General features: G+C 37.5%; 1 protein-coding gene across 14 annotated transcripts in view; it reads right to left on the bottom strand.

Annotated features, from left to right (window-relative positions):
- LOC109820416 (ENHANCER OF AG-4 protein 2-like) overlaps nucleotides 1–17,706 on the bottom strand; it is a 43,903-nt gene that overhangs the window by 17,999 nt on the left and 8,198 nt on the right. For all 14 annotated transcript variants that reach the window (XR_002241839.1, XR_002241842.1, XR_002241847.1 and 11 more), the window contains exons 2-5: nucleotides 15,909–15,985; nucleotides 2,965–5,067; nucleotides 2,205–2,721; nucleotides 1,653–1,761 (exon numbers count right to left, since the gene is read on the bottom strand). Coding sequence is in view for 2 of the 14 variants with exons in the window: in XM_020386583.1 (XP_020242172.1) it covers nucleotides 1,653–1,761; nucleotides 2,205–2,721; nucleotides 2,965–5,067; nucleotides 15,909–15,985 (2,806 nt within the window). In the remaining 12 variants the exon portion in view is untranslated. The remainder of the gene's footprint in view (nucleotides 1–1,652; nucleotides 1,762–2,204; nucleotides 2,722–2,964; nucleotides 5,068–15,908; nucleotides 15,986–17,706) is intronic.

Raw genomic sequence — 17,706 nt, 5'->3', positions numbered from 1 at the left:
ATAGACATGATCAAAATCTGATTTGATGATTTGGCAACTCATTAATGCAATTAGGATAATATAGTAATTTGACATAGGAAGAAAGAGAAAATCCTTTCCCATTTTAGCTCTCATCCCTCATCAACCACCGGCTTTCCCCAATTCGAGATGTGAGTCGGCTGCTCCTCACATAGACATGATCAAAATCTGATTTGATGATTTGGCAACTCATTAATGCAATTAGGATAATATAGTAATTTGACATAGGAAGAAAGAGAAAATCCTTTCCCATTTTAGCTCTCATCCCTCATCAACCACCGGCTTTCCCCAATTCGAGATGTGAGTCGGCTGCTCCTCACTATATGCAGGTGCTGCCTTTGCTGTGACCACGACCTCTCATCCCCTTGCCGCGTCCTAACATGCGCCACCCTTGCCTCCCTAGTCGCAGAATTTTGCGAAACTGTCCTTGAGGTGATTTAGATAACTGGAGTTATTGGTAATGGTATAACTGATCTGAGTACTGTTCATTTCACTGTATGTACTGTATACGACAACTATTAAGGATGTGAGAGTAACAAACCAGTGATCCCTTATTTGATTATCTAAATCTAAAATTTATTAATAATCTTAAAGCTTTAATACTTTTGAGTTAATTATCTTGCAAATGTTTTGAGTAATGAATTATCTTCCAAATGAAAGGTCAGATGTTTTTCTTCTTCTTATTTTACATTTCCTTTTCTAAATGAATGCTGGATCTTTCATTTTTTAAGCCCACTTTCTATTAGAAATTCGCTTTTTCGCCCAAAATAAATCTTTGATTCAGAACATTTCCTCACTTTGATCCAAAACTCATTACTTTTTACAAGGGAGGCAGAGGTGGTTCTTTCATTGAGGGGCAGTCTGGATGCACTTGCAGCGAGGGAGTAGGAAGAGCAGCACTCACCGCAACAGGATCACTGCATTCACGGTCAAGAAGGAGTCGCACTCAGCAACTACAGGAGTCGGTGACGCTCGCAATGTGAAGAGGAGTTGACTAAGAATAGAAAGAGTGATTTACCATATTACCCTAATTGCATTAATGGGTTGTCACATCATCAGATCAGATTTTGATCATCACGTCTATCCAACGGCTAGAAAGTTAGGTGAACAAGATCCTCTAGTAGCTCAAACACATGCACGCACACAGAGACCTAAGACGGACACAGCCAAGCATGCATACAAGGGCATGCATATACGTATGCATGTGTGTGTGTGTATCTTGGGAAGATACAATTAATTTATAAAATGCATGTGTATATGTATGTGGACATATAATATTAGGTGACTCCTCATTTAGTAAAATGAGTTGCCAAGAAATAACAGTGGTGGGATCCATTTGCTTTAAATGCCACTAGCAAAATGATCCTTCTTGTCTCCTCCCTCTGTGCATGTGGATGATCACACTAAGATCCCAAACAAAATAAAAAGAAAATATCTCAACCGAAAATAATTTGATTTTATAAGTGAATTTCAACATTAATAGTACAAATGACTTGCATGTGCCTCATTTTCACACTCCATTCAAATGCAAAAAGAATACTGGAAATGGATATTCATATGGTTAAATACCAAACCATGGAAAATCTTGAAACGTTTTGATTGAAAGTTCATACTATATAATAAAACATTGATACCTTTCTGGCCATGGGAACATTGAGTGATTGAGTCCACAAGGAAAAACAGGTCAATTCGACGATGAAGACTAGTCTCCAACTCCAGCTTTCGTATGAGGAGTTCTACAACCTGCATACAACAAACATTCATCAACCATTCAGGCATTTCAAAAGAAGTTAAAACTCAAGTACAAGAAAATCATAACAGAAAAGAGGTAAAATATAAGGCTTCATAATTAAACTACTTATTAGTGCAAAGTTGACCATTAGTCACCAATAATAAGGTGTTTCCAGATTTTAGTCAAAATGATTTAAAATAATTCAAAAGAAATCTATTAAATTTCTATTAAATGTAAACTAAAAGACTTGTGACGAAACAAAACAAAAGATGTATAGAAAGTTTAAAACACTAAATGGGAGATTATTATCATCAAACATATGGATTAAAAAAGTTAAATTTGAATGCACAGCTGAGATATGAAATACAAAATGCCAAAAATAAATAAGACAACAGGTATAATAGAAACTACGCATGCTAGAAAGGGGAGAGAAAAAAGATCAAATTTTGCTCACCTCAGTGGCAATGCCATATTTGGCACAGTTAAGGGCAAGCCGGGTAGCACGTCCAATACTATCCTTTGTTCTTGAGAGTGTCTCCAACATACCTTCCAAAGCATCACGAGCAATAGAAGCTTCAGTTCCACCACTTAAAGAACCCCTGAGTTGCCTGTATGCAGGACTAGTCTTGCTTTCATATTCCTCGTGATTTGTTTGATTTGATGGATTTGGCTGGGCAAGTACAGATGGAGAACCAAATGGCTTAGAAGGATGCAACACTTCCACATCATTTTGAACAGAACTTTTTAATGCGATAAGATAGATAGAAGAATCAGGACTTGGACTCTTTCCATTAACCAAAGGTGGAGTGGCAACTGAAGGAGTAACAGTGTCATGCGCTTGGTTCAGGGACAGCGCCTTTTTCCTCTTCTCTTGAGCAGCTTCAATAAGGTGTTTCAATGACTTATCAGAATCTAAAAACCTGGAACCAACAGATATATTTGCTGCTTGGTTTCTTTTTACAGAATCAAATCTGCAAATAGACAATTTTTTGACATGTCTTAGTCAAAACTTAAGAAACAAATGACATTAATAATCTCTTTATACTATATTGATTATATTAAACTTAATAAACAAATGACATTAATAACCTCTTTATACTATATTGATTATATTACACATGTTACAGAGGAAAAAAATGCATGCAAGCACAAACATTAAAGCAAATTTAAAAGAAATAGAAAAGATAAAAAGTGAACCACAGTATGTTATGTACCGTTCCGCTACCAGAGAGTCCTTCTCGATGTTTTGCTCAGCTGAAAAATTCATGTCAGACCTGTTTTCTGCAGCCATACTGATAGCTGCATTAGGTTTACGATTGGCATTCCCTTTTACTGCAGGAGAAAATGACTTATTTCTTATTGTAGCCTCCTGATTATGTGCACGATTTAAACTTGCAGAACCATGGGTTGATTCTCTGGAAGAGCTGTCTTGAAATTTCTTCATGCTCCCTGAAGACTTTGCTGGGGGGAACTTGATGGATTTAGGCTCCACCATCCAGGTTTTGGCTATGGCTTCCCTGTCCTCACTAGACAAGGACTTGGGAGATTCTGGCTTCACAGGACTACGAAATACTTGTCGCCCTAATTCTTTTTCGGGCTTTACCTCCCTTTTCTCCAAAGGATGTGATGTTGAACCACTACCTATTTTAAGAGGTGATGCCTGATCAATTGAAGATATTTCCTCTCTTTTACAATGTAAATTATCAGTTGAAGCATTGTTCATTATTGATGCAGATTCTCTGCAGCTTTCAGCAATTTGACCATTTGAATGTGCAGAGATCAAAATGCTAGCAGCCTGTTGATGAACTGGCGGAGTTCTATTAACCTCCTCATCGTCGTCGTCAAGTAGAAATGCTCTCCTTCTCGAGCGTAAATGGGTGGTGGGAGATATACCATCATTTGCAAAACCTGGACCTCTTCCAACTGTATGTCTAGCACTTTTAGGGGTGGAGATAGATCCTGATTCCGATATCCGATTACTTTGTTTAGGTGGAGGGCGCACAGCCTCTGTGTTCCCTATGTGTGTCCTAGCATTCCGTATTCCCAAATTAGATGTCATGTGCACCTTATCTTGCAAAGAGGATGTTGACTGTCTACTGTTCACAACTTTATCTCCTTTAGCTTTGCCTGCAAAATGCGACGAATCAATATTTCTTGAGCTCATAACAACAACATAATCTCCATGTTTTGACCGTTTAGCTGTTCGTGGATCTTCAATGTGAACTAACTTTTGTCTTTTGCTGCTGACCACGGACTCCTTCCCCTGAAGATGAGAAGGCGACCTTTCAGTGACCTGTTTCTTCAAGGTATCTGCTTTAACCCCTTTCTGAACCCCCTGCCGTTCATCCTTTTCAGAAGCATGTTTCCTATATTTTTTCAAGTTATGGGATCGCTTTCTTTTGTCAGGTACTTTATCTAGTCTTGGAGAGTTTCCAGCTGATCCTAAGCGACTATCCCCATCTCCAAATTTTGCATTCTCCTTTGCAGAAATTTTTCTCGTATTCTTCTGCAACATGGGACTTTTATGTACTATTGACTCAACCTGAGCACTTGCTATTGGTTCAACCGCCAAATCAGTGTCATTACCAGTGCTTATTGCCTTCTGCACATTAAGTTCATATTCTAAATAAGTTGATGCATTTTCTACAGTCTGCCGGCCAACATCATCTAGACCGGTAAGTGATCCAGAGTTACCGCGGTCCTGATTCTGCAAATTAGCAGAGTTGCTTGGAAAAGTACTCTTAGTTTCAGTTTCAGAAAATATTTTCACACCGTTTTTCTCATCGCCATCAGGATGAGGGCTACTAGAACTATCTTCCTTAGTTGAAGGAGCACCGGTTGTTTTACCTTCATTACACAATCTTATGCCATTATCCGTTATTTTTTTTCTTCTCTCAACTGAATGATCTTTCGGATGCTCACAGCCTGAACGTCTTGGCTGAATGACAGAGCCAGTTCCATTCTGATTCCCTGGACAGCTTTCCAGCCCATCTGGCTCATCACTGGAGCATTCACTTTTATTAGCATCCTTTTGGTCCAGTTTCTCCTCCTGATCTTCTAAATGAGTAGGTTTGTGAAATGTCTGCTGATTGCTATCTTCAAGGTCAGCAGTTGAAGAAGGAATAGGTCCACCTGCAGACGTGTCAATATCTTCTCCAGGACCAGCAGAATTTCTCTGTTGCATTTCATCAAATGCCTCACAAATCTCCTCCACAGCCTGAGCAAAATATTTTACAGTTTTACCCTTACATCGTACTGACAGTTTACTCTTTGATTCACTAGTGAATATTTGAATGTCAGTAGGTGCAACGAAAGCACTGCAAAAGGCAAAAAATACAAGCTAAGAGCAATTCAGCATATACAACAGTTGCAGGAGGCATATCCCTTACAATATCCATAATATAAAACAGCAAAATTTTATATCAAGAAGAACATGAACTAGTGCAGAGATCATAGAAGTTGGTAAATGGATTGAATGCCCTATAGATTGTAATGCAAGAAACTGTGTATATATCTCAGTAATCATATATAAGTTGTGATACACATTATATACATGCATGGACTAAATATTACGGCCATTTTAACAAAGATCCACAGGAAACATGCAGAACAACAACAACAGAATGGAACATGGAGAGTGTAGAACAAATTTTCTTGATAACAAATATACCAGTGTGGTCATCTCTTGCACCCTGAAATAATGAATGCCCAACAGACAAGGATGTTAAGATTTGGAGAGAAAAGAGTTTCTTGGGAGGGTTTTCCCTCACTCTATACTTTATTATTTATAGAGATGGGTTAGTTACAAATTAGCCTCACGGGCAATGTGGGACTAAACTAATGCTAAACTAATACTCATACTCTCTTCTAACACTCCCCCTCAAGTTGAAGCATATATATCATGCATGCCCAGCTTGTCACAAATAAAGTCAACCCGTGTTCGATCAAGTGGTTTTGTAAGAATGTTTGCCAAGTGATGTATTGTCGATACATGTTTTGACATCATAATTTTGTCCTCAAGCTTCTTGTGGATTACATGACAGTTGACTTCAATGTGCTTGGTTCTCTCATGAAACACGGAATTCTCAGCAATGTGAATTGTTGTTTTATTGTCGTCATATAGACTCATGGGACATTCTGGAGGGAGACCAATCTTTGTCAATAGGTCTCTGATCTAAATCATCTCCAGTATCACATTTGCTATAGCTTTGTATTCTGATTCTGCACTGGATCGAGACACAACACTTTGCTTCTTACTCTTCCATAACACCATATTTCCTCCAAGAAAGACACAATATCCAGTAGTCAATCTTCTATCAAAAGGACATCCAGCCCAATCTGCATCAAAGAAGCCTGCAATTCTGGTGTGTCCTTGATCTGAGTCAATGTTACATTAAACGTTAGGCGCTTCTAGGCGTTGGACTTGGCACCCAGTGCTTAGTCGCCTAGGCGGGCATTTAAACGGTTTCTGGGCGTTTTTTTTTTTTAATTGTGATACTTGAAGATAAATATATATATACTCAATCAAAGATGCATAAATACTAAAATACCAACACTATTAACTAAATTATTTGGTTTACCAATTACAATAGCTCTTTGTATGTTTATACTTCTTAACTCAAATTATAAGTTCATCTCAACAATAAAAACTCATTCTCAACTCAAATTATTGTTAACTTATAAGTTACTGTGAAATTTAAGTTAACAATAAACTTAAACTTAAGTTTACTGTTAACTAAAATATTGTTAACTTAAGTTTACTATTTACTTAAACTTAAGTTTACCATCAACAAAAAACTTAATATTAACTTAAACTTAAACTTAAGTTTACTGTTAGCTTAAACTTAAGTTTAAAAAAAACTTAATATTAACTTAAACTTAAACTTAAGTTTACTGTTAGCTTAAACTTAAGTTTAACTTAAATTTAAACTTGAACTTAAGTTTACTGTTAACTTACCCTTCTTAAGTTTAAGTTACTGTTGTTAACTAACTTAAATAAATATTTAAGAAGTACTCTTTACCTTGTTAGTAGTTACAAAGATCGGGGGAGCTCGGCAATGTTACAGAAGGTGCTAGGCAGACTAGGCGTTTAAGCAAGCGTCTAGCGTTTAGACCCCTGGGCGTACGCCTAGGCAACGCCTAAGCGTTTGACTATTTTTAAATTATTTAATTATAATAATTGATAAAAATATGTATTAAATTCATATAAATTTTTAAAAAAAAGATAGCAATCTTAGTTCCACAATAAATCATGCATACTTAGATACTAAATAGCCAAAATAATAATTAACAAGGCTAAAACCTAAGATGTTTTTTTTTATTTTTAATTACAATAATTGATAGTGAATGTCAACGTTATAGAAAGCTTAGATGCCAGACTGGTGTCTAAACGGATTTCTTTTTTCATTTAAGTGATGGTTGATGAGGTTTTACTGAAGGTCGGAGGAGGTAGTAGAGGTGTTCATATTTGGAGGTTAATAAAGTTTGGAGGACGTGTAGGCTACAACACATAAAATCACAATCAAGACCTACAGGGTGCAATCCACGTAAGTAGACAATGCTCCCCTAAACGCTCGTAAAATCTAGGTGGGCAGCCTAAATACCACCTAGACGCTAGGCGCTAGTTAGACGGTCTAGGTACCGCCTAGATCTAGGCGTACGTCAAGCGGACTAGGCGGAGGTTTTTTAAAACAGTGATCTGAGTAGAGAATTCCTCGTCTCAGAGCCTTTTTTAAGTACCTCAAAATTCTCATTACTACATCTAAGTGAGTAGTTCTTGGTGCGGACAAGAACTGACTCACAACACTGACTGCGAATGTGATGCCAGGTGATCACCATCAGATAATTCAGTTTTCCCACTAATCTCATATACTGCCCAACATCCTCAAGAAGCTCCTTCTGGTCTGATAGTAACTTTGAGTTCACATCCATTAGAGAATTATTGCTTTTGTATCTTAACATCCCGGCTTCTGGGAGCATGTCCAGGACATACTTTCTTTGTGATAGAAGAATACCCTTCATTGACTTTACAACTTCAATGCCTAAGAAGTATTTTAGAGAACCAAGATTTTTTATTTGGAAATGTATCTGTAAATACTTCTTCAGGCTGTCAATACCAGAAGCATCATCCCCTGTAATTACAATGTCATCCATATAGACAACTAACAGAATTTGTTTCTCGTTCTGAAATCATCAAAAGACAGAGTGCTCTTTTTGTGCACGACAAAGCCTAAATTCCTGAATAATCGATGCAAAACATCCAAACCAGGCTCTCGGAGACTGCTTCAGACCATAGAGTGATTTCTTCAGCCTACACCTTCGCATTCTCCCCCTGAGCAACAAAACCTGATGGTTGCTCCATGTAAACCTCATCTAGAATACCATTAAGGAATGCATTCTTGATGTCCAACTAATTAAATGGCCAGTGGTTTATTGCAGCTAACGAAACAAAAATCCGAACAGATGTTATTTTTGCCACCGGAGAGAAAGTATCTACGTAATCCAAGCCATATATCTGTGAATAGCCTTTAGCAACCAGTCGGGCTTTCAGGCGTGTCAAAATTCCATCAGGATTCAACTTGACAGTGTACACTCATTTGCAGCCGATGTGCCGCTTTCCTGGTGGAAGTGGGACCAAATCCCAAGTGTCATTCTGTTGTAAGGCCATCATTTCGTCCTACATCGCTTGATTCTAACCTGGAATAGACAGGGTTTCTGACACATTCTTAGGAACCAAATATGAGTCGAGTGAAGTAACAAAACATTGAATGGTAGAGGATAGGTGATCATAGGAGACAAAATTAGAAATAGGAAGTTAAATACAAGTTCGTGTCTCTTTTCAAAGTGCAATAGGAAGGTCTTCCGCAGAATGGGGTAAATTTACACTTACTGATTCAGGTTCTTCGGGCGGAGGACGTGGTGTTGAGGCCGATGTTGGTACAGGAGCAGGAGCAAAGCGACGATGATAAACTTGAATTGAATCGTTAAACCTAGCTGAGTCTTTGCCAGTAACGTAAATAGTATTGTCAGCAGATGAACCACTTGTAACCACCACCGTTAACTAATGACTTGCAAAATTAAATAGTCATACTTATCCGATGATAATGGAGATGAAGAACTAGAATGACCGAGTTTATCTTCAAAGAATGTTACATCAGCAGATAACACAAGACGATTAAGTGACAGATAGAAACACTTGTAACCCTTATGCTTTCGGAAGTGGCCAAGAAAAATGTCTTTAATAGACCTAGAGTCAATGTTTCTATAACCCTTATGCTTTCGGGAGTAGCTAAGAAAAATGTCTTTAATAGACCGAGAGTCCAAACTTTTATTTATTTGGACTGTGATTATGAACAAAGCATAGAAAGCTAAAAATCTTTGGAGGAAGCGAAAAGAGATCATCGTTGGGATATAAAACTTTGAAAAAAAATTTATCTTGCAGAACAGAAGAGGGCATTCGATTAATCAAGTAACATGTTGTTAAGATAGCTTCCCCCAAAAATTCTTTGGGAACGCGACGATGAAATAGCAAAGTCCGAGCAATATGAAAAAGATGTCTATTCTTTCGTTCAGCAACTCTATTTTGCTGAGTGTAAACACAAGAAGACTGATGAACGATTCCATGTTGTTCAAGAAAACTAGTGAAGTTACCATCTAAATATTTGCCATCTAAATATTCCTTTTTATTTTCAGATCGAATTTTTTTTATCGAAGTCTTGAATTGATTGACTATTTCAGAATAAAGAGTTTAAAAGTACAAAAGATTTAAGACCTAGACTTGAGAAGATAAATCTAAATAACACGAGAGTGATCATTCACAAAACTGACAAAGTATCGAAATCCCAATTTAGAAGTTATTGGGCATGGCCCCTAGACATCAGAATGAACAAGATTAAATAGCTTAGCAGCCCTCTTATTAACTCGATTAGGATAAGACACACGATGGTGTTTGCTAAGTTAACACGACTCACACTCTAATGAGGAAAAAGATTTGAACTGAGGATTTAGAAGCTTGAGAAGAGAGAGGGATGCCCTAACTGATAGTGGTATTGTAGAGCTGGTGAGTTTCCGCTACAAGCCAAATGTTTGGCGCTCAAGTCATAATGGTCGTTATGTTCATGTTTCGTCCCAATCGTTTTCCTCGTAACCAGGTCCTGAAAGACAATGTGTGGGGAAGAATGTCACGGTACAGTTTAGTAATTTAATAATCTTACTAACAGATAAAATGTTATAGGGAAAACTAGGAAGATAGAATACGGAGGAAATGGGAAGACTCGGGGTAGGACTAGTGTTGCTGACACCCTGAACAGGTGTACATGAACCATCAGCTAATATAACTGAATTAGATGTAGGAGAGAAAGATGACATGATACCTTGATTCCCAGTCATATGTCATATGATCAGTGGAACCTATATATTTATAATCCAAGTATGAAATGAAGACGATGTAAGTAAAGATAAAAGGGTATGCACTTTTAAGAGTAGCAGATAAAGAGGAAGACGATGTTTGTGAACTTTAGTACTGCTGAAATAATTAAATTGCTAAAATTGACGTTGCAGCTCCCCATCATGGGAGAGTGACTGTGGTTGAATTTCACTATCAGATGAAGTGAGGTTGTCCTGAGCAGTCATGTAAGCATCATTGGCCTTCTTCTTTTCTAATTCAGGATAATTATATTTGAGATGTCCTAACTGGTGGTAGTAGTTACAAGTCTTCACTGAGTCATCGCCACGAGCATGTCTGTCTTGAGATGGACCTCCACGACCACCTCATTGATCACCTCGGCCTCCAGAACGATCAGTATGGTAACCTCCTCTCTATTTAAAGTTTCCTCTACCTCTTTCAGGACCACCAGTATGACTTCCTCGTCCATAAGACTGTCAACTCTGAGTGGCAAGCACATAGCGATCCGTAATAGATGTGAGTGGTTGTGTAGGGACATTGTTCTTCAGAAAGTGATAAGTTTCAGCCAGAGAACTAATGGCGGAGGTCCCCATAATTTGTGGTCAAACAGAGGAGTTAATGGAATCTAGGGTGCCCAAGTAGGTGAGTATCATAAGTTTGTTCTATTGGTTCTGCATTTGTTTTACATCCCCAGTAATAGGAAAATTTTAACGAAGTTCCTAAGCCATACGATTGAACTCACCATAATGATCATCCATGGGTTTACCATCCTGTTTCTTACGAAACAGCTCTTGAATTACTTCATATGTCCAATTAATATTGTTGCTACCCCCATAGAGATCTTGTAAAAAACACCAAAGTTTCTTCACTGTCTTACAATAAAGAACTAAATCCTGAAGTTTAGGCTCCATAGTATTAAGAAATTAATGCAAGAGGACACTATCGTCTAATGTCTAAGATTCCGGTGTCGGAGTAGGAGGGTTTGTCAACAAATGTCCAGTTTTGTCTCGGTCTGCCACGTAGATTTCAATAACACGTTTCCACTAAAAATAGTTAATTCCATCAAGTTTCCAGTCAGTAATTCTACCAGAAAATATCTCTAAAACTTTTGTCTGGACAGTTAACTCAGAATTCTTGAGTTCCTCGGATCCGGCCATCATCAAACAAACAAGTAGAGTTCAAGACAATACCCTCCACAAATTGTACTCCAAAATGGAAACAATCAAAATATGTCCAAGGTCAAGAAAATAAGTCTTGAATTAGCCAATAGACTGAACAAGTTCAAAAACCCGAATGTTTAATTTTGAACCCGAAGGTTAAAGTGCAAGAACCCGAAGATTAACATGAAACCCGAAGGTTAACATGAAACCCGAAGGTTAAAGATCAAGAACCCGAAGGTTAAGATGGAACCCGAAGGTGTTTTTTATTATTTATTTATTTATTTTACAGGACAACTCGCAGATCAAATTCAGATTCGAAAACAAAAAGAGAGCGGCAAGCGACGGGCATAGCGACGGCAAGCGAAGGCCTCATGGTGGCGGCGGTCATCAACGGCGAGCGGCGTCGAGTGGGAGTTGTGTCGGGTGAGAGAAGCTCAAGGACGAGGACGTGGATCGGATGAACGAGGACGAGGAGTTGTCGAGGAAGATGAGGGCGATGACGATGGCGAGGACGAGAAAGATGAGGACGATAAGGCGGCTGCAGGGTTTTGGCGGCTAGGGTTTTGGAGAGAGACGCTAGGGTTTTGGAGAGAGCGGTTAGGGTTTTGACGGCTAGGGTTTTGGAAAGAGGCGGCTGCCTAGGGTTAGGGTTCGGGTGAGAGAAGCTCAAGGACGAGGACGTGGATCGGATGAACGAGGACGAGGAGTTGTCGAGGAAGATGAGGGCGATGACGATGGCGAGGACGAGAAAGATGAGGACGATAAGGCGGCTGCAGGGTTTTGGCGGCTAGGGTTTTGGAGAGAGACGCTAGGGTTTTGGAGAGAGCGGTTAGGGTTTTGACGGTTAGGGTTTTGGAAAGAGGCGGCTGCCTAGGGTTAGGGTTAGGCTTAGAAATTTGGATTAGTATATTAGGGTTAGGGTTAGAGATAGGCTCTGATACCATGTTAAAATTTGGAGAGAAAAGAATTTCTTGGGAGGGTTTTCCCTCACTCTATACTTTATTATTTATAGAGATGGATTAGTTACAAATTAATCTCACAGACAATGTGGGACTAAACCAATGCTAAACTAATACTCATACTCTCTTCTAACAAAGGACAATGAGGAGCATTAGTTCCAAGCTTCATATAGACAAACATAATTTCATTTTAATATAATGCAATCATTCACTATAACATCAACATGTATTGACCGGTTTTTGCTGAGACTTGGTCTATCCAATTCTGCATCACAAAGATGACAGCTCCCAGAAAAGATGACGTAATTTGGCTTGAGATTATTCAAATGACAAATTAATGTCGAGTTCATCATGTTGGCATTTTAACTCACCAAAAAGTGTATTTATAAGGGTGATGTTACTACACAATAGCAACAACCAAGTCCTTATGCCTAAGTCGACTACATGATTCATATTCCTCCATTCAATTTTATTTTGGGTATCTCCTCTGTTAACTATTACCATACCTTTCTCAATTGTTTCCAACCATGTTGTTTAGGTCTACCTCTAAACTCATTTACCCCATTAACTCATTAACTATAATATTATCACTTCTCCTAACCAGTACATTAAGTGGCATTTGTTGTACATGACCAAATTATCTTAACCGATTCTTTCATTTTATCCTCAATAAAAGCAACATCTCATCTCCTATAAGATACTCATTTCTTATCCTATCTTTAAGTGCATAGACCATCATAATATTCACGTTTCTGCTACACCCTTTCTTGGCACATGTTCCTTTTAATCACCCAACATTTTGATCCATAAAGCATTGGTGGTCTAATAATTAAGGCTCTAAAACACAATTTCATTATGGGTACGGTCTGATATCGAGTAGCTATATCATTAATCGGATTATGCAAAGATTAGTCAGATTATGCGAAGATTAATCAGATTATTCAAAATTATGTGTTTTTGAAATTTTTAATAAAGATATTATTTATCAGGTACAAAAATATAACTATTTATGGAAAATATAAAACATTCCAAGCAAAAGACTAACAATAATACGCCAACTATTCAAATCAAAGTCATATACACTTAAATGTAAAACTACTAAAAGTTCATAAACTAAAAAATCTCCCATAAGTTATAACATTTTAAAAACTTGTAAATTTCCCCACGTAGTCTTCTTCATCATCCTCATGGCGACCTTTAACTAAACGGTGGGCTATAGCGGCGATCAGCGTCGACACTCAGCAGCAGCCAGAGACATCAATTAATGGCAACTAGTACCAACAGAGAAGAGGCTGCGTTGGGGCATAGAGGGTTTAGATGCATCGTATTTTCTTTTGGGAACTTTTGAGGCAGCAATCAGTAGGCTTTAAGGTAACTAAGTGCACTTCGGGTCAGGAATATTATGTGCCTACATAATTATACCGGCACATAATCTTTAACCACTCGATTACGCGGTTTGATTGCATAATCGAGTGGGTTTCAGCTACCCAACAAGTTTTGGTGTCAGGTAGGAGTACTTAGCCGAGTACTCAGCCTGGCAGAGCGTGTTTTTGAACATTGTTAATAATTGTCCTATCTCCCTTCAATCCCACAGCTATTCTACGAACACATAAGATTCTAGAAAAACTATTACATTTTAAGAATCCTGATTTGATTCAATGAACAACATCATCCACAATCTCGCTATCATGACGAATGATTGTTTATAAATAACAAAAGTGATTACGTTTATTTTTTTACCATCAATATGTACTATAGGCTCTGTTCTTTTTATAATTTTGCTAAAATTACACTTCATATGGTTGATGTGACTCATGTACCAAATCTCTAAACATAAAATCATGCACCTCAGAAAATCAGCTACCCATTATTTACTTGAAACAACCTGCGAGCTTTAAATAACATCCCGAGGAAATTAAACAAAGAACGGCAGATTTCCACTGCAGAATTTTTACCAAGAAGTTTACAAAATTTGGTCAAACCCAATACATTTCAAGTGTGTGATCAGGTTTCTAAACGTTTGAATCTAACCTCAAGTTATATCCCTAATCATTGAAATCAATCCTCCACATCCTATGGTTTTGCTCAACTTTGTGCGCCGCCAAGAGAAATCGCAATGTCAAAGTCCAATGATGGTTACTAGATGGCAAAAGATAATGGTTCCTCAAAGAAAACCTCAAGAATCTAAACACGCATATACACTGTTCAAACAGCAAGAATGAAAAAAGAGCATTAGAATTAACTATCACACATAATCCAGAAAGAGAAGGAGAGCCTAAAGGATAGGAAGTGTGTGCGTGTGCATGAGACAGAGAGAGAGAGAGAGACAGAGAGAGAGAGAGAGAGAGAGAGAAAGAGAGAGAGAGAGAGACATTCATCACCCTACACTGGCTCTTTTAATTCCCCATCAATATGATTTTACGGGGACATAAGCAGGGACTAGCACAACTGCAGTCCATGAATTTGAACTTTCAAGTTTATAACCTGAACCCAGTTGCCTAAAGCAATTCAATTTAAATGGAGTGTGTCCAGAAACTCAACCCCACCGATTTCGAAGTACACTCCAAACTCAATTAAGCTCAGGATATTTAAACTAGATGGGCTTAGGTCCAAAAATTCTACATGTTTAACTTTGGAAAAAAGATAAAATATAGTGTCTATCCCATCAGTTGCTTATGCAACCGTTACATCATCTCCATTTGCTTAATTTGAATAATTTCATATCTCACATGAAACAACCTACATAATTCAGCATAGATATGAAGTTTTTGGTATTATCTACTAATAATTAATTTTCTATACAATTCATTTTTTTAATTCCCCCAAATATAAATCACAGGTTCCCCACTATCCAGCATTATTTTCAATAAACTAATAAAAAGTAGGCATTAGGCTTAATAGTGTTGGTTAGAAACAGATCTTGTTCATGTGACACTCAAATAAAATCCAATTTGATTGCAAGCAATATCCAACAATAAACTGAGGTTACGCTTGGCTGCATAGAGATGGTGAAAGCAAAAAAAATGCCTCTACCTGCTTGGCCTAGGACAAGAACGGTTTCCCAGATTAAATATATAGATAGAGCAATAGCAACACTTAATGGCAAAAAAACTAATAAAATAAATAAGGCTGTTGATGAAAAAAAACCTTACAAATATTCGTTTAGTATTTATATTAGCTCATATTGATATAGTTTCATCCCTTACTCTCGTTTTTATTGGTTAATCCACCCTTCAACAATGCTCCTACAGAAAATAATCGGAACATGAGAAAATCTACTGATCAACTAGCATCGGATGCAGATTATTGAAGTCCTTGCTCATTCCAGTGGCAAAACTTATCTACTTCAATTACTTCTTCTGAGTTCTTCATAGTTATCCTCATTTTGATGTAATTAACATTGATTCTTGCAGCAGACTTCAGCCACCTTATGCTTGTAGTTACCAACTTACTTTGCAAACTGTGTTAGGAAGATTGCTATTCATTGCTCAACTAGTCAATTCAGACATACAAAATCCTATGCAACTATTATGATTTAGAGCACTCTCATAGTCAAGCAGATGACAGCAAAATTAGTCATGCAGATGACAGCAAGATAGGATGCCAACAAGAAAGAATAGTAATATGAAACTTACATTTCAGCAGTCCCAAAGAATTCAACAAAATATTTCCGAGGATCAGGTGAGCGTTCCCAATCTTCTGGCCTGCTTATCTGGGGGAAAAAACCCCAGTGTTATGTTACTCGTAGAACATATAAGATATCAACAGATAGTTTCAGTAAAGATAGGTGGGGATGACAAGTTTAAACGAAGAAATTCATAATTCAAAAATGAGTGCAACAAAAAACCAAGGAATCAAGCACTTAGCAGGATGCTTGATCTTAGAACACTTCAAAAGTAGAAAAAACAAAGTAAAAGTTGTGATATAAATTATAGGACTCAATGCCCTTCTCAAACCCTCAACTACCTAGAAAACTTTCATGGTGGAGGGAAGCTCGTCATAGATGTCCCACTTCCACCCAAAGCAAACAAAACACATAAGAAAAGTGTAAAAGTCCACATTAATAATTTTCCTGTGAAATGACAGGAGAGGGACATAGTTATCATGAAGAATTATAATGAGCACACAGAATAAAATAATAACAATAATATAAACTCATTGCTGATAAACTAGATACATACAGGCCCAAGTTGGAGCCTCTTAGCTGTCGATCTTGACAATATTGGAAATGACTACCTCTGAGTTTATGCTAAAAAATCTTGAATGTATAAAGTAACCACGAAGTTTTCAATATATGAAATTCCTCTCTCACTATAATAAGTGCCATGACAACTAATGTGGTTGTTGAAAATAAATGAAATTAAGCGTCATGTATGCACTTTTAATGGATTTCTAATGTAGAAATAGCATCCTTAAGAAGGTGTTGCCTAATTGTTCAATCTCTTTTCTCCAAAATATACATATTACATAACAGGACAACTAGGAGAATGGGTGAAATCAAATCTAGTATACACCTGGCAAACCAGATTTATACCTCATGTCGCACGGATAAGTATGTGTCGACATGGACACAGCATACCAATAAGTGGAAAATTTGATGATGAATAGACATGCAATACATGTGCGGTGCCTCACACGTGCTCAACACAACATGGCTTCAAAAAAGAACTGTGCATGCTACATAATTGTCAAAGTAGATATAAATTAGCTTGATTACCTTGAACCAAATGATCCCTAGTCCTCACAAATCGATATTGTCTGAGTGCTTACGAAGGGTATTCATGTATACACCAAGAATGACACGACAGTCAAGTTTAGGCTCTTGTTTTTTTTTCAATTCATACATTCCAATTTGTAGAACTCGTAGTACTCCCCATATCAGCAAGATTCTAAATCCATTGGATAGCAATAATTTTACTAAGATTATAAGTCCACTTGATAGCAATATTTTCACCAATACTGAGGTCCAAAGATGTAAAAGATAAATATTTAAAGTTGCAGAAGTTTAATTACACTATACAGTTAAAATTAGTTTTAACCCACGATATTATATCTTGAAATTTATCTTTCACAATATGAATCCTTCAGTTACCATTCTCACTCAAACCCTATCCTCATAGTTAAAGATTAATTGTGCTTCTTCAGTTTCCCCTGGTATTCCTCACTCAAATGAATATAACTAACCCCCACCTAACCAAACTCTTCTTCCTGCCTAGAGGACTATGCCTTTCTAATTGAAAAAACAAAAACCATTCATACTACCGCTTTCCTATCTATTCACCAAAACAATGATGCAAATCTCGAGGCGAAAAACATAGATGATTATGCCAAAACATGGATAACAACCACAAATATCTCGGGGAGAAGGACAGAACATAGAATGCAAAAGGCATCAACAACAGCGAAAATTTTGTTTCCCAACCTTTAGGCTTG

The sequence above is a fragment of the Asparagus officinalis genome, chromosome 1 (genome assembly GCF_001876935.1).
Source record: "Asparagus officinalis chromosome 1, Aspof.V1, whole genome shotgun sequence".
Classification (NCBI taxonomy): domain Eukaryota; kingdom Viridiplantae; phylum Streptophyta; class Magnoliopsida; order Asparagales; family Asparagaceae; genus Asparagus; species Asparagus officinalis.
Note: the sequence above shows the minus strand (reverse complement) of the source record. Positions and strands in the feature narration are given on the sequence as shown.